General features: G+C 43.4%; 1 protein-coding gene across 1 annotated transcript in view; it reads left to right on the forward strand.

The window, feature by feature from the left end:
- MACO1 (macoilin 1) overlaps positions 1-27238 on the forward strand; it is a 67331-nt gene that overhangs the window by 18189 nt on the left and 21904 nt on the right. The window contains exons 4-6 of the mRNA XM_004592236.3: positions 3380-3503; positions 4718-4896; positions 6000-6501. Of these exons, the coding sequence (XP_004592293.1) occupies positions 3380-3503; positions 4718-4896; positions 6000-6501 (805 nt within the window). The remainder of the gene's footprint in view (positions 1-3379; positions 3504-4717; positions 4897-5999; positions 6502-27238) is intronic.

The raw sequence follows: 27238 nt of genomic DNA on the forward strand, positions 1-27238 counted from the left end.
GTCACTGGAGTTCACAGTTCACAGTAATGTAAGAGAGACGCTGGAAGAGAGGAGCCTGAAAGCTCCAGACAAAGGCAGAATGAGGACATAGGAACACTCATTGCTTCATTTTATTAGTTTATATTGTATACATGTGTTGAAATACAGTACCCCATAAAAATGCTCAAGTATTACATGTTAAGCAAAACTTTTACAATAAACTTGACAACTTATAGCAGTTGATTGAAGGTGGACATAATGAGAAACTATATTGTCTTAAACCAGACCCTAGAAATATCAGATTTGTACAATGTTATTTTTACTAGTTTTTCTTATTTGGAAAATACAGTTATTTTCATAAAATACGTTATGTTAATACATAACTTGTGTAATGTTAACAGTTGAAATGGAGTAAGGGGTGACACTTGGTGCAGCTGACACTGCCTGGGCTTCCTGCATTCTGTTTCTGAGTGGCTCTGCTTCTGACCCCCCTTCCTGCTGTTTTGCACCCGAGGAGGCAGCAGGGATTGCTCAAGGCCTTGGAGCCTTCCACTCCTATGAGAGATCCAGATGAAGTTTTTGGATCTTGGGTTTGATATGGCCCAGTTCTGATTATAGCAGGCATTTGGGGAAAAGAATTGGTGGATGGAAGATCTTTGTCTCTCTGTTTTTTTAAATATGTAAAATTAAAAATGAGTAGTAAGTTTTAGTAAAAAGACCTGTAATACGGTGCGTTAAGTTGCCACCTGTAGTGCTGACAGCCCATACAGGGAGGTCAGGGTTCTGCCTGCTCTGCTGTGTATTCCTGAGAAGGTGGCTGCTGATGGTCTGAGTGCCTGGGCACCTGCCGCCCTGTGAGAAGCCAGGATGGAGTTCCTGGGTCTTGGCTTTGGCCTAGTCCTGGCCTGGCTGACACGAGCACCTGAAAGGTTTCTCTTTCCATCTTTCTATCTCTGTTTCTCCTCCTCTTTCTGTTGCTCTGGCCTTTCAAATAAGTAAACAAATCTCTTAGAAAAGAATAATATTGGGAATGGTTGATGGTATTTTATATGGCCACAGAGGAATAATACTACATTATTAACTTTTTCATTTCTATTAAAGAGAAAAAAAGATATAAAACTGAATGTAGCATGTAAAACTTTTGCTTGTTCAAAAATGCCTTGTAATTTTATTCATTTGATATAGAACTACAGATATTTTATCTTTTTTTCTATAATATGTATTTATCATAACCTTATAAGTTAATGTGGACGGTAGGGTTATAAATGTTTTAGTTTATTTTGAAAATGCATTCTTCTGTGGATTGCTGTTTTTCTTTCTGATTTGTGTAAAATTCCTGTTGTTGGTATGTTCAGTCCACAAGAATGGATAAAGTCACTAGCATCCTTCAGAGTTCCAGTGTCCTAGGAGACTAGGAGTCTCCTTACAGCAGGTTCACCACTGTCTATGAATTTGGAAACTATTTATAACTCCAACAAAAATTTTCTCTTCAACAAAAAAGGAAGTTGGACTAAATTGAACTTTCGTATTTCCAGATTCTATAGTTTTTGTTTGTTTGTTCCATCTCAGACATCCATAGGAAACGGGCTGCAGTCACTGAGCGTGCCCCAGCCATATCGTGCAGCCCGCATTCATAAATACCCTGCTGTTGTCACGGGCTCACACAGACACATGTTGGCTTCAGATTCTGTTTCCCGAGATCAGCGAAAAGTTTCCTATTATTTACATCTTATTTTCTCTGTTGCAAGTTATATTTTTCTTCCCTTGACAATTGTTTTTAATTACAAAAGGAATATGATCTGTGGTTAAAATTTTTTAATAGTAGTTAGGTGTCAGAAAAACATTTCTTTGTCAACTAAAACTCAGTCTGAAGAATTTAATTTTTTAGAGATATATTTTTATTTGAAAGGCAGATTTTATGGAGAGAAGTTGAGGCAAAGAGAGGTCTTGCATCACTGGTTTACTCTCAAAAGGGCCAAACAGCCAGAGCTCAGCCAATCCGGAGCCAGGAGCCAGGAGCCTCTTCCAGGTCTTCCATGCGTGTACAGCGGCCCAAGGACTTGGGCCATTCTTCATTCTTTCCCAGGCCACAAGCAGGGAGCTGTATCAGAAATGGCATAGCCAGGACATGAAGTGGCACCCATTTGGGATGTTGGTGCCTGCAGGTAGAGGATTAGCATGCCACTTCACTGTATTGGCTCCTAAGAATTTACTTTTTAAAGATTTATTTTATTTTTATTGGAAAGTCAGATATACAGACAGGAGGAGAAACAGAAAGATCTTCCAGAATCTACTTTTTAGATATATTTTCCCATAACATTATAGATCTTCTACTCTCTAGATGAGCTGCAACATTTTTCATTGTATAGATCTGTCATAATAAAAGCTCCTTGTTACTTGACTACTTAAGTGAATTATGATGTTTTGTTACTACAAATAATGCTATAATGAGTATTCCTATACATTCATCTCAGAACTTTTTTTTTTTTTTAAAGATTTTATTATTATTGGAAAGCCGGATATACAGAGAGGAGGAGAGATAGGAAGATCTTCCGTCCGATGATTCACTCCCCAAGTGAGCCGCAACGGGCCGGTGCACGCCGATCTGAAGCCGGGAACCTGGAACCTCTTCCGGGTCTCCCATGCAGGTGCAGGGTCCCAGTGCATTGGGCCGTCCTCAACTGCTTTCCCAGGCCACAAGCAGGGAGCTGGATGGGAAGTGGAGCTGCCGGGATTAGAACCGGCGCCCATATGGGATCCCGGGGCGTTCAAGGCGAGGACTTTAGCCGCTAGGCCACGCCACCGGGCCCATCATCTCAGAACTTTTATATATTTTCGTAGGATGAATTTCTAAGAGTTTCTGAGTTAATAGTAGAAGTATTTAAGATTAATTGTACTGCCAAGTTGCCCTCTAAGGATATTTCCCTTCTTTATGTTATTCAAAGATAAAAATGAAATTTGCCCCATATTTTTTCTGCACTATTTTTATCTTTTAAATTTCTGATCTAATGGGTTGAATAAATAAAATCTAATTATCTTTTATTTTTTTACTCAGTAGTAAATTTGAACAGATTTTTCATGTTTTTTAAATAATATATTTTATGGCTTACAGGTGTTCTCTAGTTTTCATTGACTTATAGGAGTTCTTTGTATGTTACAACTACGAATCCTTTGTTTCACATACATTATATTTTGTGACAGAATGATTGTCTTTTTTTTCAATGATGCAGTGTAATTAACTGTCATACAAAAGCTTTCAGTTTGGATCAGCTTGCTTTTTACTTCACTTGAGTTGGAGGTCTTAATAGAAGTTACTGTAGTTGACTCAGCCTCCCAACGGCCCATCTGTTCTGTTGGTTAATATGTCATTGATGCTTGTCTCTCTTCTGCTTTGCCACAGAAAGGGGAGTGTGTTTGCCTACAGTATCCCTTTGGATTCTCTTTGTTTATATCGAAGCAGCAATTAGATTTAAAGATCTCAAAAATTTTCATGTTGACCTTTGTCGTCCATTTGCTGCTCATTGGTAAGTTTATATTTTCTTAATTTATCATTCATTTCAATGTAGGTTGGTAAATTCAACTGAGAGGTTTTTGCCCTTGGAGATTTTACATGGTCCAAAGAGCAACATAGCCTGTCATAAAGAGCAGGCGCTCCCTTCTCAGGCAAATGAGTGTGCGAAGCGTCGCAGTGCGCCCAGTGACTTTACGCCTCAGCTGCCCTGGTGTGGTTGAGCAACAGGAAATGAGATGATGCATGTAAAACTTCAAGCTTAATGCCACGCAGATAGGTCTATGATCAGTGTTAGCTATCTTTATTGTAATCAGGTAATAATTCCAAAATGTATTGATGAAATATGTTACAATTTCACCTTAGAACATAGAATTCCCATATTTTAAAAACACCAATTTTTGCTGATATTTATGACGGAAAATTGGAATTAAATACTGTTTCCAGTAGTTTGTCTCTTCACAAACAGGTTAATTAAATTAACCTAGTCAATAAAACTTACCACTTCAAATTTGTAGAAAGATCACGTTCAGACTAATTGCTAATTGATGTCTTTTTAAAAAGGTTTATTTCAAAGGCAGAATGATAGAGATCTTCCAGCTGCTAGTTCATTTTCCAGTTGTTCACATGAGAAGCAACAATCCAAGTACGTGAGCCATTATTTGCTTCTTGCCAGGGTGTCCATCTGCAGGACGCCAGAGAAGTCATGGCGGACAGAACCCTGACCTAGACACTCTGCCACAGGAAGCAGCCGCCTGAGGGTTGGGCCGAACACACTGACCCCTTGAGAGTCCTTTAACATGTAGAATGTGTCCTTGTGGCCACCTGTGAGGTCTCCACACTGTAGTTATCTTGAGCACCCAGATGCCAATTTCTGAGTGTAAGACAGGTCAGCAAAACAGGTCAGCGTTTCTTCAGACATTGTCCTCAGGGTCTGGCAAGCTCTCTTGTGACTCCTTGACTCACGTTGAAGAGTAGCAAGATCAGACAGGAAATGCTTTCTTACGGTCTCGTAGTCGCCTTCCCTGGGGGTTAGTTCTGTGTGCCAACTGCCTCTGATTTCCGCAGCAGATGTTGCATTTACTTATGTGGTTCCTGAATACTGTCCTCACCTAGAATTAATTTTAATAATTTATGTTTTGATTTTAAGTCCTAGGGTTCCTCCTGTGCTTAATTCATGAGTTGTATGTTTTAAACTTGCAATGACTGGCTGGACTGTCTTCTTTCTAGTATTGGGTACCCCGTGGTGACTTTGGGCTTTGGCTTCAAAAGTTATGTCAGCTACAAAATGAGATTAAGGAAGCAAAAGGAAGTGCAGAAAGAGAACGAATTTTACATGCAGCTTCTCCAACAAGCCCTCCCTCCAGAGCAACAAATGCTGCAGAAGCAGGAGAAGGAGGCCGAGGAAGGTAGGTCTTTACCCTAAAGCTGTGGTTTAGTTTGAGCCTCAGTTATTTTGCCTCTCAGCAGAATTTTTATTTTTTCTGAGAAATAACTAGGATTTTAGATTTTTCCTGTTTTCTGATATTCTGCCTCAGGGCATTGTTTCGTTTGGTGTTGAAACATAGAGTAAAGGTGGAATTTTTTTACCTACTCTCTGGAGACCATGTACTTTGAAATATTTTTATTGTTTTTAGATCTTTTTTGTTTACTACAAACACTTTAAAATATTCATTGCCAACAAGAAAATAGCAACTATGTGAATTTGTGGTTGAAACCAGCTGGGAAGCTGGAAGTGTGCACAATCAGCTTTCTCACCAGAAGCCTTGGGGACAGGCTGCCGGCGGGGTCCTGATGCACTCCCTGAGATTTTTCTGACAGCACTTGTCTTGAGTGTGTAACCCTCAGTCGTAGAGAATCCTTTGGTTTGGGAGTGGGGAATTTGGGTCCTTGCTTTTAAAGTGATAATATGTGTCAAAATCCTTTTAATATGGCGCACACACAAAAACATCTCTTTTCCAATAGACCTTAACAAATTATAATGTGTGGACCAGATACAGAAAATTCTCTGCAAGTGGTCTGGTAAATGCATAGATTTTTTTATTACCCCAGTGCTGGAGTCAAGAAAAATGATAGACGTCGTGTATCCCCAGATCGCACCTCTTTGTTTCATTGAGTCCTTTGCTCTGCAGGAAAGGTATTAGCAGTTTATTTAATCAAGGCCTCATAAGAGACTGGTTGGCTTGTATTCACTCATGCCTGTGACAGCAAGTTTCATTTGATTGAAGTGTGACTGTTAATTATAAAGTCCTGACCTTACTTTCAAGCCCAGGCGTGCAAAGGCTTGCTCTTTGTAGATGAGAGTGGTTTTTTACACGTGCAGCTTCTCAGGTGTATTTGGATTTGCTTTGTGGAGTCAGGATTATTGATTCTAAGTGAATTTGCAAGTTAGTGTGTGAATTTCTAAGCATAGATAATACAGGTCATTGCTTCAGTCTATTCTGTGTTTTTAAAAAACTAAATATCCTGGTGTGGGCTTTTTCTGTTTGTTGGTTTGTTTTTGTTATTGTAGCAGCCAAAGGGTTACCTGATATGGACTCCTCAATCCTCATACACCACAACGGAGGTATCCCAGCCAACAAAAAGCTCTCCACAACTTTGCCAGAGATAGAATACCGAGAAAAAGGGAAAGAAAAGGACAAGGATGCCAAAAAACACAACCTTGGGATAAACAACAACAATATTCTACAACCTGTAGACTCTAAGATACAAGAAATTGAGTATATGGAAAACCATATCAATAGTAAAAGATTAAATAACGATCTTGTGGGAAGTACAGAAAATCTCTTGAGAGAGGACTCATGCACTGCTTCCTCAAAAAACTACAAAAATGCCAGTGGAGTTGTGAACTCCTCACCTCGAAGTCACAGCGCCACAAATGGGAGTATTCCTTCCTCGTCCAGTAAAAACGAGAAGAAGCAGAAATGCACCAGCAAGAGCCCAAGTACACACAAGGACTTAATGGAAAACTGTATTCCTAATAACCAGCTAAGCAAACCAGATGCCCTGGTAAGGTAAGTGTTTGTGTACTGTCTCCTTACCAACACTTTCCAGTAAACTGGACATGCTCTTGAAAAGCAAACACACCCATATGGGCCGGCAGGAAGGGTCCGAAAGCAAATCCTGTGACTAGTGACATTTTGCGGTTTGTGTGACGTGGGCTCGTTGGTCCCCTGAGTAATTGTCTCAAAGCCTTGACTTCAGCCGTTTGCAGTGTTCCGAATAGGAGATAAAGGTGATTGCGTTCCACATTTGCCAGATCTGTATGTAACCTGATTATTCTAGTTGTCACTGAAAGGTACTTCCCTAGACCTGGTCCTGTGCTTGCGTAGACAAAGTTATTTTGGCAGGAACATGGAAAGAAGCGTTTATGCCCCGTTCATACACATCTCTTGATTTGTCAGGCAGCTACAGCTGGGGAGGAGCTTTGAGAAGAGCTTTTACAAAACCTTGTGTGTTTTGTCTGTCTACATAGAGTGTAATTTATCCCTAGATAACTGGAAAATTTAGGTTTGAAAAATAATTTCTTTCTCAACATTCTGTAGGCAAGCACAATATTAGGCATGGATTTTAACCGGACATATTTCTGTTCTTATCTTTAATTAAAAGGATAGTATTATTGTATTATATTGCTGGGCCCAGACCTAACTTTGCCATATTTTATATGTCTGACATTAGGCAAGCACAAATGCTTCCCTTTTACCTTGTATCTTTACTGTAGAAACTGAGGTCTGAGCTGGGACTTTCCTTTGTATGTGTGACTCAGGAGAGCAGTTGTCACCCCTGTAGAGAGTTATCTTCTGTTCCTCTTTCTTGGCTTGCTTAAAGGCCAAAGGCACGTTATTCTAGGAAGAGAAGAGTCCAGCATTATAAACTGGATGAAGTAGATGTTCAGCTTCTTTTCGTTTTCTGATTGACAGCTAGATGGGAGAAATCTCTTTAGCTTCCTCCATTGCTGTGGGCTTGAGAGGGTTCCTAGCCTCTGTTCTTTTGGATGCATGCTGCTGCTGAGGCTGGACTGGCCTCCACATCTGGTTGTGGCATTCTGCCCACCATGTCCTGCAGCGAACCCTCCTCTGAATGCCCATGGGACAAAGACCCATTACTTGGCCCTCTATTTCAGAATGAAGCGTCTGTCATAAGCTATTTAATATCGTTTCTGCTACACACAATGTTGATAACAGCAGTGAATCCGTAAGTTTTCCTCCACTGGTTGTTACAGAGTGAGCAGTCCAGGCTCAGTCTTGGGACCCATCATTCTTGGGCCGCAGTGGGACGTGGATTGATTTTTACTACCTGTTGTGCCATTAGTAGAGAAATTCAAACACCAGAGAACTCGGTGTCCCATAAAGGAGGGTTGATGATGTGGTTTTATGCCTGCCCCCTTTCCGTCTCCAGGGGACGTGCTTCTTCCTGTGGCCACTGATAGTACAATACTGCCTTCACCAGTTGGGTTCCAGTGTGGAATTTTGTTTTAGGAAACTGTATCTTGTCAAATAAATAAAAGAAAGTATTGTATTTAACTAGCTTCGTAAGCTTCCTTAGGATTATTTCCAACTTTTAAAGTGTTAGGAAAAAGAAGGGGATGATCTAAATATCCAAAAATGGGAGACATTTAAATAAATTATGATCCACTCATTTGATGGACTTTAAATATACACATTACAAAATCATTCTTTTGAACCATAATAAAGCGTGTGGGAAAGTACTCATGACAGTATTTCAAGAAGAAAGCAGAAACAATTTAATTAAAATAATTTTTTTTCGAATATACATAGGAAAGAGATTTTCAGGGTAGGCACTGCCCAGGATGCGATGCTCTAGAATGGCTGGAATTGGGTCCTGCCTCTTCTCTCCAACCAGCTTTCTACTAATGCACTTCCCAAAAGGCAGCAGATGATGGGCACTTGGGTTCCTGCTGCTTGCTTGGGGACCCAGCTGGAGTTGAGGCCTCCGAGCTTTGGCCTAGTCCAGCCCTGTATGCTGCAGACATTTGGGAAATAAACCAGCGGATGGAAAATCTCTTGTCCCTTGGAAATTCTGCATTGTAAATAAATAAATATGTCTATGTGAGCTTTATAGTCAAAAGAATGAAATGTTAACAACATTTGTTTCTCCTTGGTAGTCTTGGGCATTTATGCTCTTTTTACTTGAATGCATTTTCAGATTTTTCAATTCTGAAAAACCGGAGAGTTTAAAAGGAAAGTTTTATTTGCGCAAATTATCCATAATGGCTGTAGTAAGCCTTATCTCACTTCCTCGTACCCTTGTGTGTCTCCTCTATTTCCTCTCGTTTGACTTCATGTGTGTGTTGATGAGCAATAGTAAGAGTTGAGCCGATTCCAGCCGGACATGATTAATTTGTTAGCTGGAGACTGGAGTTTTTATCTTTAGATGGAGAAGGCTACATTCTGTTAGTCACATCATAGGATGTGAATACACGCACTTGGCAGGTGTACATGTACCTTGTATGCACACAGCCAGAGTTGTACATATGCAGACCAGCCAATAACTTCTGTGGTCTGTGTTAGCCCATAACATTGATTATCATTTTTGAAATGTTTAAGAAAAAAATCCAAAGTCAATATCGGATTAGTCACTAGCAGTATCACATGTGCTCTACAACTCTGCCCTCTCCACAGTGTGCTTAAGGACTGCTGCTTTGAGGAACCAGTTCAGTGACTTTTGGGCAAAAATTTCGTTACTACACTACTGTGCAGAAATCTTCTAATTTGGTGTGATTGTCCAAGTCAGATGTGGTGTCCGCTGCCTGTGCTGTTTGCTCATGGACATTTCCCTGGTGTGCCACCTGCCAAAGGTTAGCAGACAGCAGTATGCAGGCCAGAACTGGCCCGCTGCCTGTGCCTCCAAAAATAAACGTTGTGGGAACGCAGCTGTTTCGTTTCCATACTGCCAGTGGTCACTGTTGTCCCTTAGTGGCAGTTGCACGACTGCCACAGAAGCTGTAAGGCCTGCAAAGCTGAACATGTCATTAACTGGTCTTACAGAAAAGAGTATATAGGACCCTAATTATAGTTTTTACTTGTTTTGAGAATCTTTTCCTCTTATAGATTAGGAGCTCTCCAAGCTGGTAATGACAGAAGCTAGGTCTCTATAACTCTGTAAAAAATAAAAGTAATGGGTGAATGTTGAATACAAGAATGACAAGGGAGTAAGGAACCGAATGAATGGAGAAGACCTGGGCTACCAGGTTAGTATAGAGCAGAAGGTGCTGAGTGAATGTGGGGAATGTGGGGAACTTGCTCTCTGTAGGATTCTGCTCTGGTAGTGGAAACACTTGTCAAAGCCAGGCCAAAGCCCTCTTGCGGCTTGAGAAATATGTATTTTATAAAATGGTCTTATTTCTTTAGTCTAATTTCTGAATTTTTAAAAAAAGATTTATTTATTTTTATTGCAAAGTCAGATATACAGAGAGGAGGAGAGACAGAGAGGAAGATCTTCCCTCCTATGATTCACTCCCCAAGTGAGCGCAACAGCCGGTGCTGTGCCAGTCCGAAGCCGGGAACCAGGAACCTCTTCCGGGTCTCCCACACAGGTGCAGGGTCCCAAGGCTTTGGGCCGTCCTCGACTGCTTTCCCAGGCCACAAGCAGGGAGCTGGATGGGAAGCAGGGCCTCCACAACACGAACCGGCACCCATATGGGATCCTGGAATATGCAGTCACTATGCTACTGCGCCGGGCCCCTCTTTTTCTACATATTTAAGAATCCTGGGCCCGGCGGCGTGGCCTAGTGGCTAAAGTCCTCGCCTTGAACGCCCCGGGATCCCATGTGGGCGCCGGTTCTAATCTCGGCAGCTCCACTTCCCATCCAGCTCCCTGCTTGAGGCCTGGGAAAGCAGTCGAGGACAGCCCAAAGCCTTGGGACCCTGCACCCACATGGGAGACCTGGAAGAAACTCCTGGCTCCTGGCTTTCGATTGGCTCAGCTCCAACTGCTGCAGCCACTTGGGGAATGCATCAGAAGATGGAAGATCTTCCTCTCTGTCTCTTCTCCTCTCTGTATATCTGACTGTCCAAAAAGTTTAGACAAAGAAAAGGAGAAATAGTCGCACCAGTGTGACAAATCACTGTTTAAAATGTGATATGTTTTCTTCTTACCAGGTAGTTTTATATAGTTGTAGCTGTGATGGTGGTTTTTTTTTTTAAATAAGTTTTATGTTTTAGAGTAGTTTTTTTCTAAAGGGTTATTTATTCTTATTGGAAAGGCAGGTGTACAGAGAGGAGGAGAGACAGAGGAAGATCTTGTGTCCGATGATTCACTCCCCAAGTGACCGCAACGGCTGGAGCTGTAGCCTTTTCAGACTGGCTTCTTTCACTTAACAGCATGTATTTAAGGTTCCTACATGTCTTTTTATGAATTAATAGGACATTTCTCTTTGGCCTTGAATACCTTCCATTCTCTGAATGCACCATAGTTTATCTGTCTGCCTTCTGAAGGACATTTAAGTTGTTTGAAAGTTTTAGTCATTCTGAATAAAACTAACATGAACAGACTTTTTTGTGCAGTTTTTCCTCTAGGTATAAGTTTTCTATCAAAATAATTTTTCTTTCTTTGTTTTATTTATTTGAAAGGCAAAGTGATAGAGACAGAGATCTTTTATCCTCTGGCTCACTCCCAAAATGCCTGTGACAGTTGGGGCTGGGCCAGGCCAAAGCAGGAACCAGGAACCCAGTCTTGTCTTCTAAATTAGATGGCTGGTAGGGACCCAAGTACTTGAAAAGTCACCTACTGCCTCCCAGGGTCCACATTAGCAAGTAGCTGGGATCAGGGGCAATGCTGAACTCCATGTCCTCCTGGTATGCTGTGCAGGTGTCCCAAGCAAAGGCTTTAACCACTGCCCCTCATGCCCATCTGTTAGGAGCACAGTTGCTCATTCATAGGACAAGGGTGTGTTTGGTTCTAGGAAACTACCAAGCTGTGGGTTCCGTTTTGCATTCCTGGCGGTGAATGACAATTGCTGTTGCTGTCATCCTGCCAGCCTATGGTGGTGTCTGTGTTCTGTAGTTTCGCCTTTCTGATAGGTTTGCATAGGTATTACACCTTTCTATATTGTCAATAACATGATTTTAGAACATCTTCTCTTTGTTGTCTTCTTTGGTCAGGTATCTTCTAAAGGTGTTCAGTAAGTTTTTAAAACAGGCTGTTAGTTATTATTGAGTTTTAGGAGTTCTTTCTCTGTTTTGAATAACAATCTTTTATCAGTTGTCTTTTGCAAATATTTTCTCCCAGTCTGAGGCTTGTCTTTATTCTGTTGACAGTCTTTCACAGAGCAGAAATTTGTGAAGCTTTTTGAAGATTTTATTTATTTACTTGAAAGGCAGAGTTACAGAGAGAGAGAGAGAGAGAGAGAGATCTTCCATTCTCTAGCTCACTTCTCAAAGCTGCAGCAGCTGGAACTGAGTTGCTTTGAAGCCAGCAGGCAGGAGCTTCTTCTAGGTCTCTCAGCTGGGTGCAGGGGTCCAAGCATTTCAGCCATCTGCTGCTCTTTCCCTAGGCTGTTAGCAGGGAGCTGGAATGGAAATGGAGTGGCTGAGACCCAAACTGTGCCTGTATGTCTTCTAAATTAGAGACCACCAAACTGTGCCAGTTCTGTCGACAGAGCCTTAGCATACTATGTCATGGTGCTGGTCACAGAAATTCTTATTTAATCAAGTATAGCTTAACTTTTTTTTTTCATGGAATGTGCCTTAAAGGTTACATTTGTACCTTTTGTCCTGCCTTTTCACTTAAATTTTTTTTATAAATATTTGTTTATTTTTATTGGAATGGCAAGTTTACAGGAAGAGAAGGAGATACAGATAGATCCTCCATCTGCTGGTTCACTCCCCAAGTGGCCGCAGTGCCAGGAGTTGAGCCTATCCGAAGCTAGGAGCCAGGAGTTTATTCCGGGTCTCTGACGTGGGTACAGGGTCCCAAGGCTTTGAGCCATCTTCTGCTGCTTTCCCAGGCCGCAAGCAGGGAACTGAGTGGGAAGGGGAGCAGCTGAGACACAAATTGACGCCCCATATGGGATCCTAGGAGTGCAAGGCCAAGGCTTTAGCTACTGAGCCATTGTGCTGGGCCCCATTTCACTTAAATTACATCAGAAACTCCCAGTTTTGCCTGTCATCTTCATGTGATGTGTAATATCTCGGGCCAATTTTGAAGTCATTTAGCAGTCATTTCACTGTCTGAGGTCAGGCAGGTCAGAATGTGACACTTGCAAGCAGAGGCAGCAGCAGTTTTGTGTGTTTGGCACAAAGCTCCCTCTGAAGTATAGCACACAAGTCTGGGTGTCTTGCTGGTGATTGGAGATTGACTCCTTCTTGAAGGAACAAATTGAAACACTGCGTTAACACAATAGAGTTCAAAAGACCAGTCCTAGTCCTGGCAGTGCCGCTGTAGCTGGGCCACCTGTACCAGCCCCTTCATACTTAGGCCCTGTTTATGTCACTGGTTACCAAAATATGAGGTCAGAGTTGGAAGTCTCTTAGGTTTTTTTCAGTTGGAAAAACAAATCCTTTTAAATTACACTTATTTGGGGCCTGGTGTGGTACCCTAGCCGCTAACGTCCTCACATTGCTCACGCTGGGATCCCATATGGACTCCAGTTTGCGTCCAGCTGCTTCACTTCCCATCCAGGTCACTGCCTGAGGCCTGGGCAAGCAATAGAAGATGGCCCAAAGCCTTGGGACCCTGCACCTGCATGGGAGACCCAGAAGAGGTTTCTGGCTCTGGCTTTGGATCGGTGCAGCTCTGGCTGTTGCAGCTGCTTGGGGAGTGAGTCATTAGACAGAAGATCTTCCTCTCCGTCTTTCCTCTGCACTGTATATCTGACTTTCCAATTTAAAAAAATCTTGTAAAAAATAAATAAGTTACACTCAATCTCATTAAACATTATTCTACTAAGAAAAATTGTGGGTACTTTTTTTTTTTTTTGCCTTTTCATACTAGGTAGAGATCAACTTTTTTTTTTTTTTAATTGCAAAGTCAGCTAATATAGAGGAGGAGAGACAGAGAACATTTCCCGTCCGATTTTCTTCCCAGATTTTCACTGCCAACTCTTGGCTGGGGTTGTTGATCAACTAACTTGTTCTCTCTTGTGTTGTGGTACCAAGTGTCCTCTGCAGGCCCCAGTGTACTACCATATCTTCCATGTGCAGCTGGATATGCTGTCCACTGCTCCATCTGAGCCCCTGAGGAGGCTCAGCTTTGACACACAGTTGAACTATTTTAATCAGTTGACATACAACGACCACTGCGTTAAAAAAAAAAGCAAAAGAAGATTTTTGTCTTGAATACAAAAGCGGTAGTGGGGTTGTGCTGTGATATAGTAGGCTAAGCCTCTGCCTGTGTGTGGTATAAGCATCCCATATGGGCATAGTTCGAGATCCAACAGCTATACCTCTGATCCAGCTTCCAGTTATTAATGGCCTGGGAAAGTAGCAGAGGATGGCTCAACTCCTTGGGCCTCTGGATGCACTTGAGAGACCCAGAAGACCCCAGCTCCTGGCTCTGGACTGGCTCAGCAAGGCCCTTTAGGGCCATTTGGGGCCGTTTGGGGAGTGAGCCAATGGATGGAACTCTGCCTCCCTGTAACTGCCTTTACAATGAAGACCAATCTCTAAAAGGGGAGCAGCGGAAGAAAAGACTTTCACTTCAATGGTTCTACATTCTATGGACCAATTTATATATATTTTGTTGTTGTTAGATTTATTTATTTTTATTGGAATGTCAGATATAAGAGTCAGATATAAAGTCAGATATGAAAAGTACAATAAAGGCAAGTGATGTTTTACTCGCTCAGTGAAGGAGAGGGAACCACAGGTTCCAGACTACTACAACATACTCAGCACATTAGAACATGAGGGTCCGATGCAGTGGCCTAGCGGCCCAAGTCCTCACTTTGAACACGCTGGAATCCCATATGGGTGCTGGTTCTAATCCTGGCAGTCCTACTTCCCATCCAGCTCCCTGCTTGTGGCCTGGGAAAGTAGTCTTGGATGGCCTAAAGCTTTGGAACCCTGCACCTGCGTGGGAGACCTGGAGGAAGTTCCTGGTTCCTGGCTTTGGATTGGCTCAGCACCGGCCGTTGTGGTTACTTGGAGAGTGAATCATCGGAAGGAAGATCTTCCTTTCTGTCTCTTCTCTTCTCTGTGTATCTTTCTAATAAAAATAAATATATCTTTTAAAAAAAAGAACATGAAATAATTTATAAATTAGACTGTTACTGATCCATAAGCTCTAAAAATATTTCACTAATGCCAAGATCTGGTCATAAAATTAGTTCGTAGATATGACAGTAAAATAGCCCTCAGTGCAAATGAAGGAGTTAAAATTTCTGAAAGTGTTTTTCTATTCCTTGCTCTGGCTGAGGCGGTGCCACCAGAGGCTCAAAGATTCCTGGGCAAAGTCCTGAGAAACTTTTCTCCATTTCCCCCTAGGCTCTCAACTCTCCAAATAAACACAACTAATTATAGGAACAAACTAAGCTAACATTTTGGTGTGCTTAAAATAACAAAATGAATCTGGAGAGGAATGAGCAAGTGAATATTCACAGCCTGACAGCTTTCCCCAGATTGCTGTTTTAACCTTCAGAAGAGGCTCCTCCCAATCCAAGGTTGCAGAATTTCGAGGAATTCACCAGCACGTACAGTCCTGCTGCCCAGGACACAAAGCCTTCCAGGAAGTAAGAGCCTGGCCAGACCTGGGCTCCTCTATGCTTTCACCGCTGCTCGTCCCCAGTCTTTCAGGGCTGGTAGGTCTGCTGTTGCCAAGCTGGGCCGACTTCGTCCTGGCAGCCTTCAGCTGCCTTCACCACGCTGGCTCCCCAGCTAGTGCCGACCAGAGCTAAGCTCTCGGACATCCTGGAAGCTTTCAAGGGTATACAATAGCTGACTCTCTTCTGATCATGGGTAGGCACATGCCCTGGCACCTTGGGCAAGAACAAAAAGTTACAAATAGCCTAGAATAGTGTCTCTCTAGTAGAAAAGAAAATAAAGCATTCTGAAAGTCTAGATATTTTCCTATACATTTTAGCCATGAGGCTATAGAACTTAGCTGAGATGCCAGTCTCAGAGGCAATGTTAGTTAAATTTGTAGCCACTACCTGTATTTAAAACAAATAGAAACACAAAAATAAATAGGCAGAAAAATAACTTCAATGTTATTAATTTTTTTAAAAGACATCTATTTTTGGGCCCAGGCCTTGAACATGCCTGGATCCCATATGGGCGCCAGTTCTAATTCCGGCAGCATCACTTCCCATCCAACTCCTTGCTTGTGGCCTCGGGAAGCAGTTGAGGACGGCCCAAAGCCTTGGGACCCTGCACCTGCATGGGAGACCTAGAGAAGGTTCCTGGCTCCTGGCTTTGGATCGGTGCAGCACTGGCCATTGTGGTCACCTGGGGAGAGAATCATGGCATTGAAGATCTTTCTCTCTGTCTCTCCTCTCTGTATATCTGACTTTGCAATAAAAATAAATAAATCTTTAAAAAAAAAAACTGCCCATGTCTTTGGATACTGATAGTGGATCAGTGTGATAGAGTCAGTTGAAGAGCAAAGAGGGGAATGCTGTTTAGTGGAAGAATATGAAGACCCAGTTCTTACTGTCCACCTTTCCAACATTTTTTTTAAAAGATTTATTTTTATTGGAAAGACAGATTTACAGAGAGAGAGAGAGAGGGATCGATCTATCCAGCAGTTCACTCCCCAAGTGGCCGCAGTTGTCAGAGCTGATTCGATCTGAAGCCAGGAGCCAAGAGCTTCTTCTGGGTCTCCCACACAAGTTGCAGGGTCCCAAGGCTTTGGGCTGTCCTCTACTGTTTTCCCAGACCATTAGTAGGGAGCAGGATCAGAAATGAACTAGCACCCATATGGGATCCCAGAGCTTGCAAGGGAAGATTTAGCTACTGAGCCATCTCGCAGGTCCCCCTCTCCTTATTTTCTTATCTTGTCAGAAAGTGTTTTGAGTCAGGGTTGGGAGTGGGTAAAAAGTTGTTGGTCCAGGTTTGCAACAGAAAGTGAGGAAAAAAAGAGCATCTAGCCTGAGGTTGTAAGCACAAAACAGGAATGGAAAAAAGCTAAGACTTGATTATTGGGAGAAAGTGAGACTAAGCTGCAATCCATGAAGTAGGGCCGGTGAGCAGTACTGGGCAAGTGACTTCGAGGTGGCATTTGAGACTGTTAGTTTTCGTCCTTTGGGCTCTGAAGATCCTTAAGTAGAAGAATCATGGTGGTAAAAGAGGAAAGCCTGCTAAGAACCTTTGAGAGGGTGGAAGCCTGCCATGAAAAAAAGCGATGTGATGAACTCAAAGTCTGTTGTCAAAGAGGAGGGACAGAGGATAGCAAAATGAGGAGGAGTATATAGGTCCCTTTAAATGTGTTTTCTGGGTTCAGGTGTTTCTCACACACCCAGAAAATTCCCTGAAATATGAGCAGGTGGTTGACTGGTGTGTAGGGCATGCTTCCTGACTCTGCATTGTTAGTGTCCTAACAACTAGGATTTTTACAGCAGGATGGTTAGTGAGGGAACGACTTAACTCTGGTTCATCCTGGTACAGTGTGCTCCACACACAGAAGGTGCTTGTTGAATGAGTAGTGACTCTGTGTATGGAGGGGGGAATATTAGAAAGGAGTGGAAAAGGTGGGCTTGGTACTTTCATCACAGCATAGCTCAAAGGTCTTTCAGGTCAGACCACCTAAACATTATTTGTGTGAGACCAACCCAGGACCAGACATCCAGAGTCAGACTGTTCATTGTTTCTCAGGCAGTCATTGTCTATTTTATTCAAAAAAAAATTTTTTTCTAAAAGCAAAGTTTTCCACTTTAAATCTCTTTCCTTGGTATTTCCCATGAAGTTTTATATTTCAGTATTTCTTTCAGTACTTTCCCCAAGACTCTGCAGGAAGTGTGAGGATTTTTCTCGAAGTTCGAAGGACTTAGAATTCACACAGTTTGCTCTCCTGCCATGAGCTGGTTGTGTTGCAGGGCTAAGGAGTCTGGGATCAGCCTGGTCTCATGCAGCTGTCCTGAGAGTCTGGCCCTCCCTCCCTCTTTGCCTACTAGTAGCCCAAGAGAGCTCTCAGATCCTTCATTCCAATCTTCTGTCAAAGGGTACTTCCTGGGCCCGGCGGCGTGGCCTAGCGGCTAAAGTCCTCACCTTGAAAGCCCCGGGATCCCATATGGGCGCCGGTTCTAATCCCAGCAGCTCCACTTCCCATCCAGCTCCCTGCTTGTGGCCTGGGAAAGCAGTTGAGGACGGTCCAATGCATTGGGACCCTGCACCCGCGTGGGAGACCTGGAAGAGGTTCCAGGTTCCCGGCTTTGGATCGGCATGCATCGGCCCGTTGCGGCTCACTTGGGGAGTGAATCATTGGACGGAAGATCTTCCTCTCTGCCTCTCCTCCTCTGTGTATATCTGGCTGTAATAAAATGAATAAATCTTTAAAAAAAAAAAAAAGGATACTTCCTGGGTTGCCCTCCCTGCTCTGTGGTGCAAATCCCAGCTCTGCTTCCAGTTCCAGCTCTCTGTTCATGTGCACCCTGGGAGACAACAGGTGGTGATTCAAGTATTTGAATCCCTGCATGGTCACTTCCCCCATCATCATTGGAGACCCAGGTTGAGTTCCTGGCTCCCAGCTTCAGCCTGACCCAGCCATAGCTGTAGGGGGCTATTTGGGGATTGCATCTGGAGATAGGTCATCTCTTTGTTTTTCTCTCATTACCTGTCACATCCATTAATAAATTGTTTTTGAAGAGTTAGTTTCACTGTTTATGTGTTACCTCCAGTGCTATAGAGAGAATGGTGCATTATTTCATCTCTTACATTTCCATACATTTTGCCTGTGTGTCAAGGATAGTTTGCAAAAGAAAATCTGACTTTAGAGACAGCAGTTTGGGATTTGGGACTTTACCCTTGCTGTTTCACCCAGCTGTGCTGCCTGCAACCGCCATGCTGAGAAGCTGGGGTTGCATATGACTAAGCTGGCTGTTTGCCAAAGGGGGCTTCCAGGGGAGGCCTCTCTACTTCTCTGGAGCCTGTGGGTATAGACCAGGATGCATAGAAATGCATGGAATTTTAGAATGAGGAATATGAAAACCGAACACTTAGGGATCCTAATTAGACTAGGTGAAATATGTTGGATTCTGCAGCTACTGAGCAATTTGGAAATGATTAAGTAGAAAAAATAACTAGTAGAGCCATCCGTGTACTCCAGCAGTTCTGTGTACTTCCGGCCTCTGTGGAGACACGTTTTTGGTTTACATTTGTCCAGAACTCCGGTAGATACATATTGTCTAATCTTATTTTCATTATTCTTTTTTTTTATTAATTACATTGTAAATTTTCATTATTCTTGCTCCGAGTCTGAGTTTTTGGTGCCTGTGATTTTACTTGGTTAGACCTGTTTATTCATAACACTATTTGAATTCATTCTAACCATTGAAGGAATTTAAAACCAATTTTCTGATATATAAATGTTTAAGTAGAAGTATGATGATGACTGTATGCTTAAACAAGGCTGAGTTTTGTGGCTTGAAAACCTTGTGGCATTGTAGAAACCAGGCATCTGTGAATTTAGCAATGAACCTAAAGATCTCCATATCCAGGAGGTGATAAACTAATGGCAAAATATCACATAAATGATTTTGAGGGAAGGCACATGAAAATTTTTGCCAACGCCTGAGAGTTTATTTTGTTGAAGCATTGGTTTCTAGAACGTTCCTGTAAAGGCTCAAGAAGGAACTACTGCACAACTTAGAGAGACTTTATGTTAACTGAGTCAGCCCCTCTGCTGGAACATAATGAGTTGAGGTTTCCAGTTAAGGGGATCGGGGGGTGGATTCCCTGAAGGGGAGGTAACCTGAGGAAAAGGAACCATAGTCTAAATATTACTCACATCCTCATGCCGAAACTGGCTATTTGGAGTAGCTGGGACTCTCAGAATTAGAGCAAGTTTTGGTTTGTTTTTCTAATAGGAGGAATGACAGCTTTCCTCCATTATAAGGTGCCTTTCATCTTTCCTGTGTCCCCAGAGAGTCAAAAAAAGAACCCATCACGTCCCTCTCAGGCCTGGTCCCCCAGGGGCTACATTAAGCTTGCACTCAGACTCCTCAAAGGGCCAGTATTGCCAGATCTTCTGATATTTTGAGTAGATGCCAAAAATAGATGTTGAAGTGAAATCTCTCAGAAACTTTTTTTTGTATAAACGTATTGTATGGGAGGGACAAGTGTCACATGTTTCTGGGCTTGGCAGCCTCGCTCTTGACCTTTCCTGTTAGGCTTGTGCTTTGCTCCCTCCCACCCTCTGGCACCACCAATCTCAAGTTGACTCTCAGAGCAATGACTTTTCTGTTGCGGAGTATCTGCCAAGTCCATGAACTGACCTGCCATGCGCTGATGGTTCTTTTTGCCATTTGATCCTCTCCAGTTACCTGTGCTGTTGGAAAGCTAGCCCCGGCTGACAGTGTCTCCCCAGAACCAAAGACCATCTCTTTGCTAGGGAACCCTTGTGCCTCACTGAGACTTGGAGGCCACTTAGAAGGAGCAAGGGCAGCCTGTGATCAGAGGGGTGATTTGGGCCTTCTGGCATTTCCTCGAACCATGGGATGCAGAAAACTGCTCAGACCCCCGTCCATGCCTAACACTGGCAGCTTCTTCCACGTCAGACTTTTCTGTCGTGTTCTTGGAACGTAAGAGCCACCAGGACCCAGGTGTAGGCTCTGTTCACTCACAAACACATTGATGTAGGGCCCGGTGGCGTGGCCTAGCGGCTAAAGTCCTCGCCTTGAACGCCCCGGGATCCCATGTGGGCGCCGGTTCTAATCCCGGCAGCTCCACTTCCCATCCAGCTCCCTGCTTGTGGCCTGGGAAAGCAGTCCAGGACGGCCCCAAAGCCTTGGGACCCTGCACCCGTGTGGGAGACCCGGAAGAGGTTCCTGGTTCCCGGCATCGGATCGGCGCACACCTGCCCGTTGCGGCTCACTTGGGGAGTGAATCATCGGACAGAAGATCTTTCTCTCTGTCTCTCCCCCTCTCTCTGTATATATGACTTTGTAATAAAAATAAATAAATCTTTAAAAAAAACTTTTTTTTTTTTTTTTTAAAAAAAACACATTGGTGTAGAGTCCAGGCTGCTGAGCACCTTCCATGTGGTAGCAGCACCCATGTCAGAGCAGAGCCTGCTCTCCCAAAGACCTTCCTGAAGAGCCAGCAGAAAGCGTTCAGCTCTGGCTCTGGAATCCAGATTTAGGGCAGTGATGATTTGGTAGTGATTGATGAAAAGCAAGTAGTTGATGTAGATTTAGGAACCAAGACAGTTTCAACTTCAGAAGTTCCCCATTTTTGGAGTGACCCAAAAGTTTATAAAGTAAAGGAGGTGGATTTTCCCTAAGATTTTTGCATTGTTCTGAAACTGGCCTGTGACATGAGTAAATGTAAGAGTAACAGTGAACACTGAATAGCTTGTGCAAAGCAGATCAACAGTCACAATTTTCTAAAGATTGAATTTTTTTTAGATTTGTTCATTTTTATTGGAAAGACAGATTTACAGACAGAAGGAGAAATAAAGCTCTTCCATCCACCGGTTCACTCCCCAAATGGCCGCAGAGCCAGAGCTGAACCAATCTGAAGCCAGCAGTCAGGAGCCTCTTCCGAGTCTGCCATGTAGGTGCAGGGTTCGAAGGCTTTGGGCCATCCTCTGCTGCTTTTCCAGGTCATAAGTAGGGAGCTGGGCCGATGGCCATTCTTTTAAAGTAACTTTGTGAGGATACCCCCTTCATCACATGATGGAATGCCTGCGTTGTTCCAAGGCTTGGCGTGCTTCCAATTCCAACTAAATTGTTAATGCACGTCCCAGGAGGCAGCAGAGGATGGCTCAAGTGTTTGGGTTCCTGGCACCCGATTGAGAAACCCAGATGGAATTCCAGTCGTCTGGCTCTGACTTGGCACAGCCCCAGCTATTGTGGGCACCTAGCGAATGAACTAGTGGAGGAAAGATCTTTTTTCTATTTAAACTGGCTGTTTTGTTTTCAAGTAATTTTTTTCAAATTATAAATAAAAAAATATAAATTAATTTCCTCTTCATTATAAAATAATTAAAATGCTAAATATAAACTTTGCATGTTTATTATGGCCAGTTTTGAAGGTTAGGTGATAAGCACTGTTAGCTGTACATCCTCAGCGTTTTTCTTTTTTTTTTCTTTTTTTTTTTAATTATTATTTTTTATTCATTAATTACATTGTATTACATGACACAATTTCATAGGTACTGGGATTTCCCCCCCCTTCACCCCAAACCCTTCCCCCATGGTGAATTCCTTCACCATGATGCATAACCACAGCTCAGGTTCCGTTGGGATTCCCGAATTACAGGCTCACACCATACAGAGTCCAGCATCCCACTGTCCAATCAAGTTCAACGGCCTCTTAGGGAGGCCCTCTCAGGTTTGAAGGCAGAGCCAGCAGAGCGTCACCTCGATCAATTAGAAGCTCCAACATACCATCAGCAACAGTCCAGGTACGATGAGGCTGGCGCAGAGTCCACTGATTGACAGTCTATCTTAGAGTTTCCCCTTGTCCAGGTTTTCCGCTGGAAGCATATAGCTGAGGTGGTTGATTGATCTACTCCATCTTCCATCTTTTCTTGGTTCACTCCGATCAGCTGGTGGTTGTAACCCCTGGGTTGGATCTATTCTGAGCCCCGACCTCCATTGGAACCAATAAGTATTGCAGCTCTCCCCAGCTCTGCCCATCACACACTCGTCCCTCAGCGTTTTTTCTTGCTCTCTTGCTCTCTCTCTCTCTCTCTCTATATATATATATATATATATATATACTTTGACAAAACAATTCATAGCATATAAGGTTTCATAACTAAGATTTTTCGCTGTCATGAACATTCTCCCATGTCATTCAATATTTTTCTGCAATGATTTTTAATAATTTGGTTTCTAAATGCTGATTCATTACTATATATTAAAATGTAGGCAGTTTTCTATTGAATATTCAAGTCCTCTTTTTTTTTTTTAGATTTTTATTTATTTCTGTTGGAATGGCAGATTAAAGAAAGAAGAAACTACAGAAAGAAAGATTTTCCATCCACTGGTTCACTCCCCAAATGGCTGCAGCAGCTGGAGCTGAGCCAATCCAAAGCTAGGAGCTTCTTCCAGACCTCTTAAGTGTGTGCGGAAGCCCAAGCCATCCTTTGATGGTTTCCCAGGTCATAATCAGGGAGCTGGGTTTGGAAGTGGAACAGCTGAGATACAAGCAGTGCCCATATGGGATACCAGCACCATTAGGGAGGATTGGCCAGTTGAGCCACTGTGACCCCATTGGTTTTTTTCTTACTGCAGCAAAATCACTTTTGCATAAATACGTGTTTGCATCTCCCACTTGCTACATCAGCAGATAATTGTATTTTTTAAGGTTTTATTTATTTTTATTGGAAAGTCAGATATACAGAGAGGAAGAGAGGAAGATCTTCTGTTCAATGATTCACTCCCCAAGCAGTCACAATGGCTGGTGCTGAGCTGATCCAAAACCAGGAGCCAGGAGCCTCTTCCTGATCAAACACGCAGGTGCAGGGTCCCAAGGCCTTGGGCTGTCCTCAATCACATTCCCAGGCCACAAGCAAGGAGCTGGATGGGAAATGGAGCTGCCATGATTAGAACCGGCACCCATAAGGGATCCCGGCACATTCAAGGTGAGGAGTTTAGCCACTAGGCTACTGTGCCGGGCCCGATAGTTGTATTTTTTAGATTTTGATACAGTTAAGTCAGACCCTAATCCTTTAAGGATCTTACTAAAAATGCTACTTTTGACACTCATAACTTTATTTATTTATTTAAGATTTATTTATTTATTTTGTTACAAAGTCAGATATACAGAGAGGAGGAAAGACAGAAAGAAAGATCTTCCATCCGATGATTCACTCCCCAAGTGAGCCGCAACGGCCGGTGTGTGCCAGTCCGAAGCCGGGAACCAGGAACCCCCTCCAGGTCTCCTACACAGGTGCAGGGTCCCAAATCTTTGGGCCGTCCTGGACTGCTTTTCCAGGCTACAAGCAGGGAGCTGGATGGGAAGTGGAGCTGCCGGGATTAGAACCGGCGCCCATATGGGATCCCAGGGCGTTCAAGGCGAGGACTTTAGCCACTAGGCCACGCCGCTGGGCCCAACTTTATTTTTTTTAAAGATTTATTTATTTTTATTGCAAAGTTAGATATACAGAGAGGAGGAGAGACAGAGAGGAAGATCTTCTTCTGTCCGATGATTCATTCCCCAAGTGACCACAACAGCTGATCTTGTGCCGAACCGAAGCCAGGAACCAGGAACTTCTTCCAGGTCTCCACGCGGGTGCAGGGTCCCAAGGCTTTGGGCCGTCCTCAACTACTTTCCCAAGCTGAAAGCAGGGAGCTGGATGGGAAGTGGAGCTGCTAGAATTAGAACTGGTGCCCATAAGGTGTTCAGTGCGAGGACTTTAGCCGCTAGGCCACGCCGCCGAGCCCTCATAACTATGATTAAAGAATTTACATGTATCAGGATATTTCCCTAAATGAAAACCTCTAGGATCCTTTTTCTATCATATTTGCATTCTTTAAGGAAAATTAATGCAAGTACCTTCGGTGTGTGACAGATTAAGAAGCTGAGAGACATAAGCTTCTCTGTAATGTAGTTGCACCTAATAATCAAGTCAGCAGGATGTTTATTTTTAAACACTTGTGTCTGGTAAGCAATTGTAGTGACCACAGTGGGACCCGAGGCAGCTTTGTTTCAGTGTATCACTGTTTGCAAAGCTGTGGTTTATAGAAGACACTGGAGCATTTTCAGGTCAGTATAGGTCTCCCTTAACCTGGAACACATCTACTATATACTTAAATTTCTCTAAATGACCTGTGTTACTTGTGTTGGTGTGAAAGGCCTGGAGTGTGGATGGTACCAAGGGTAATAAGCTTTTTTCCTGGGAAAAAACTTTGATTTATGAGCTCAGCTTTCTGCAGACAGCTGTGTGGTCCCTAAACAAGTCTTGTCTGATGAATGTGTACCAGGGGAACTCCTAATGGAATGAGGTTCTTATCTAGATGAAGCGGTTGCTCTTCGTTCCTTCTTTCCATGTGTACCTGTCTGCTTCATAAGCACACATCCACTTAGCCTCCTCTCTTGCAGCGTGATTTCAATTAAAACTCTGACCCATCACAACTCTATCTGCAGCAGTAAATAGGTTGCTTCCAGAGCCTCGGCTGTCATACCCTGACCCCGTTCTATTCTGGGCATGAGGAGGTGGACACCTCGGAAGAGGTGCAGTAGGAGCGTCTGATCTGATAGCTTAGCTAGCCCTTGGTTTCAAGGACTTCTAGTCTTGCTGAAAATGATGTAAATCCCCAGGAAAAGAACCCCATGCCATCCCACCACACACACCACAGAAACTAGCACAGGGCTGTGCCAAATGTAAAGTGCCAGTGACCAGTGTGGATTTCAGGGGTTCAGAGTGAGAAGGAACCAAAGTGTATACTAGAGAGCTTTATTTTTGTTACATGTACATGTGGATCTGGAAGAATGGAAGAGATAGAAAAATGGAGGCTTTTTAAAATTTTTATTTATTTAATTTTTTTTTTTACTGAAGGTGGTGTATTTAAATGCGGAAGATATCGAAATAGGGAGCAGGTCATTTATGGCAGGTGTGTGGGGTAGGATAGAAAAGCCTCCTTTCAGTTGTTTGGCCTTGTGGCTTGCATCGACTTTCTGAAACCCCTTTCCTTTTGGAGCTAGCAGCAGGGAAGGTCCCTTTGCAGAACCTGGAGTACTCTGTCCCTAACTCTTGAGAGTTCAGCAGAGCCCCTCATCTTCCTATGGGCCAGGGGAGGAATGAGGAGGAGCTGGGTCAGGATTTGCTCCTCCAGAGATGCACTATTTTCAAGCCCCCAACTTCTCAGTGCGCAGGCTCAGTCCCCGTTAACCCTAAATCAGGCTCCATAAAATGGGCCTGCCTGATGGCTCAGTAGCTAAATCCTCGTCTTGGATGCGCCAGGATCCCATATAGGCACCTGTTTGTGTTCCAGGTGCTCCACTTTCCATCCAGCTTCCTGCTTATGGCCTGGGAAAGCAGTAGGGAATGGCCCAAAACTTTGGGACCCTGCAGCCCGGAAGAAGCTCCTGGCTCCTGACTTCAGATTGATGCCAGTTCTGGCCTTTGCAACTATTTGGGGAATGAACCAGTGAATGGAAGATCTTTCTGTCTCTTCTCTCTGTGAATTTGCCTTTCCAATAACAAACAAACTAACCTTTTTTTTTAAAGGAAGTGCCCGACACGGTAGCCTAGTGACTGAAGTCCTTGCCTTGCGTGCCAGGAACCCGTATGGACACTGGTTCATTTCTCGTTTGCTCCACTTCCCTTCTACCTCCCTGTTTGTGGCCTGGGAAAGTAGCAGTGGATGGCCCAAATACTTGGAACGCTGCACCCAAGTGGGAGATCCGGAACGATCGCCTAGCTCCTGGCCTCTGATTTGCTCAGCTCCGGCCATTGCGGCCACTTGGGGCGTGAGCCAGTGGATGAAAGATCTTTCTCTTGGTGTCTCCTTCTCTTTGACTTTCCAGTAAAAATAAATAAAAACCCTCAGAAGTCACCTACAGTCGTCATTGAACATCAGTAAAGTATAACTGAAGTCATTTACAGGAGACAGGGATTACGGACATTTTGATGTAGCATTTCCCTGCCTTTTCAGATATTTCAGTTCACATCTCAAGTAAAAGCAGGCACGTGAGTACTGGTAAGATATACTTCTAGGCTTTTTCCTTCTTAGCCGTAGGCCAAACTCTTTTTTTTTTTTTTTAGATTTATTTATTTTTATTGGAAAGGCAGATCAGATTTACAGAGAGAAGGTGAGGCAGAAAGATCCTCCATCCACTTGCTCACTCCCTAAATGGCTGCAACGGCTAGACCTGAGCCGATCCAGGAGCATCCTCTGGGCCTCCCATGTGGGTGTAGAGTCCCAAGGCTTTGGGTCATCCTTTAGTGCTGTCCCAGGCCACAAGAAGGGAGCTAGATGGGAAGCGTAGGAGCCTGAACAAGGACTAGCACCCATGTGCGATCCTGGCTCTTGCAAGGTGAGAATTTTAGCCATTGGGCCGTGGTGTTGGGCCCAGGCCTACTTCATCCTGTTCCCCTCCCCCACAGCTTGGTAAAATCTTTGAGCCCTGTGCATTGGCTCAATGGCTAATCCTCTATCTCTAAGCATTACAATCCCATATGGGCACTGGTTCGTGTCCTAGCTGCTGCATTTCCCACCCAACTCCCTGCTTATAGCCTGGGAAAGCAGTAGAGGATGGGCCAAAGCCATGGTACCCTGCACTTACTTCGGAAACCTGGAAAAAACTTCTGGCTCCTGACTTCAGATTTCCTTAACTCTGGCTACATATTCACCTGGGTAGTGGGTGGAAGATCTTTTCTCTGTGTCTCTCCTTCTCTCCATAAATCTAATCTTCCTTTATAATAAAAATGATAAATCTTTTTTAATAAAATGGAAGTCTTTTCCTCTGAAATAATAATAATTGGTATTCTAGGTTGATCTAGTTGGGTAAAATTTGGAAGGTCAAACTTGGCCAGGAGGCCCCTCAACCTTGTGAAGTGGCGTGCCAGGCCAAGTGTCACATCACAAGCAGGGTTTCCATGCTCTGTAGTTCTCAGCACAATAACTAGGAAAATTGTCTGGACCTGATATGTAAGGAATTAAAATCTCAGCGTGTACGTGTAGGT

The sequence above is a fragment of the Ochotona princeps genome, chromosome 2 (genome assembly GCF_030435755.1).
Source record: "Ochotona princeps isolate mOchPri1 chromosome 2, mOchPri1.hap1, whole genome shotgun sequence".
Taxonomy (NCBI): Eukaryota; Metazoa; Chordata; class Mammalia; order Lagomorpha; family Ochotonidae; genus Ochotona; species Ochotona princeps.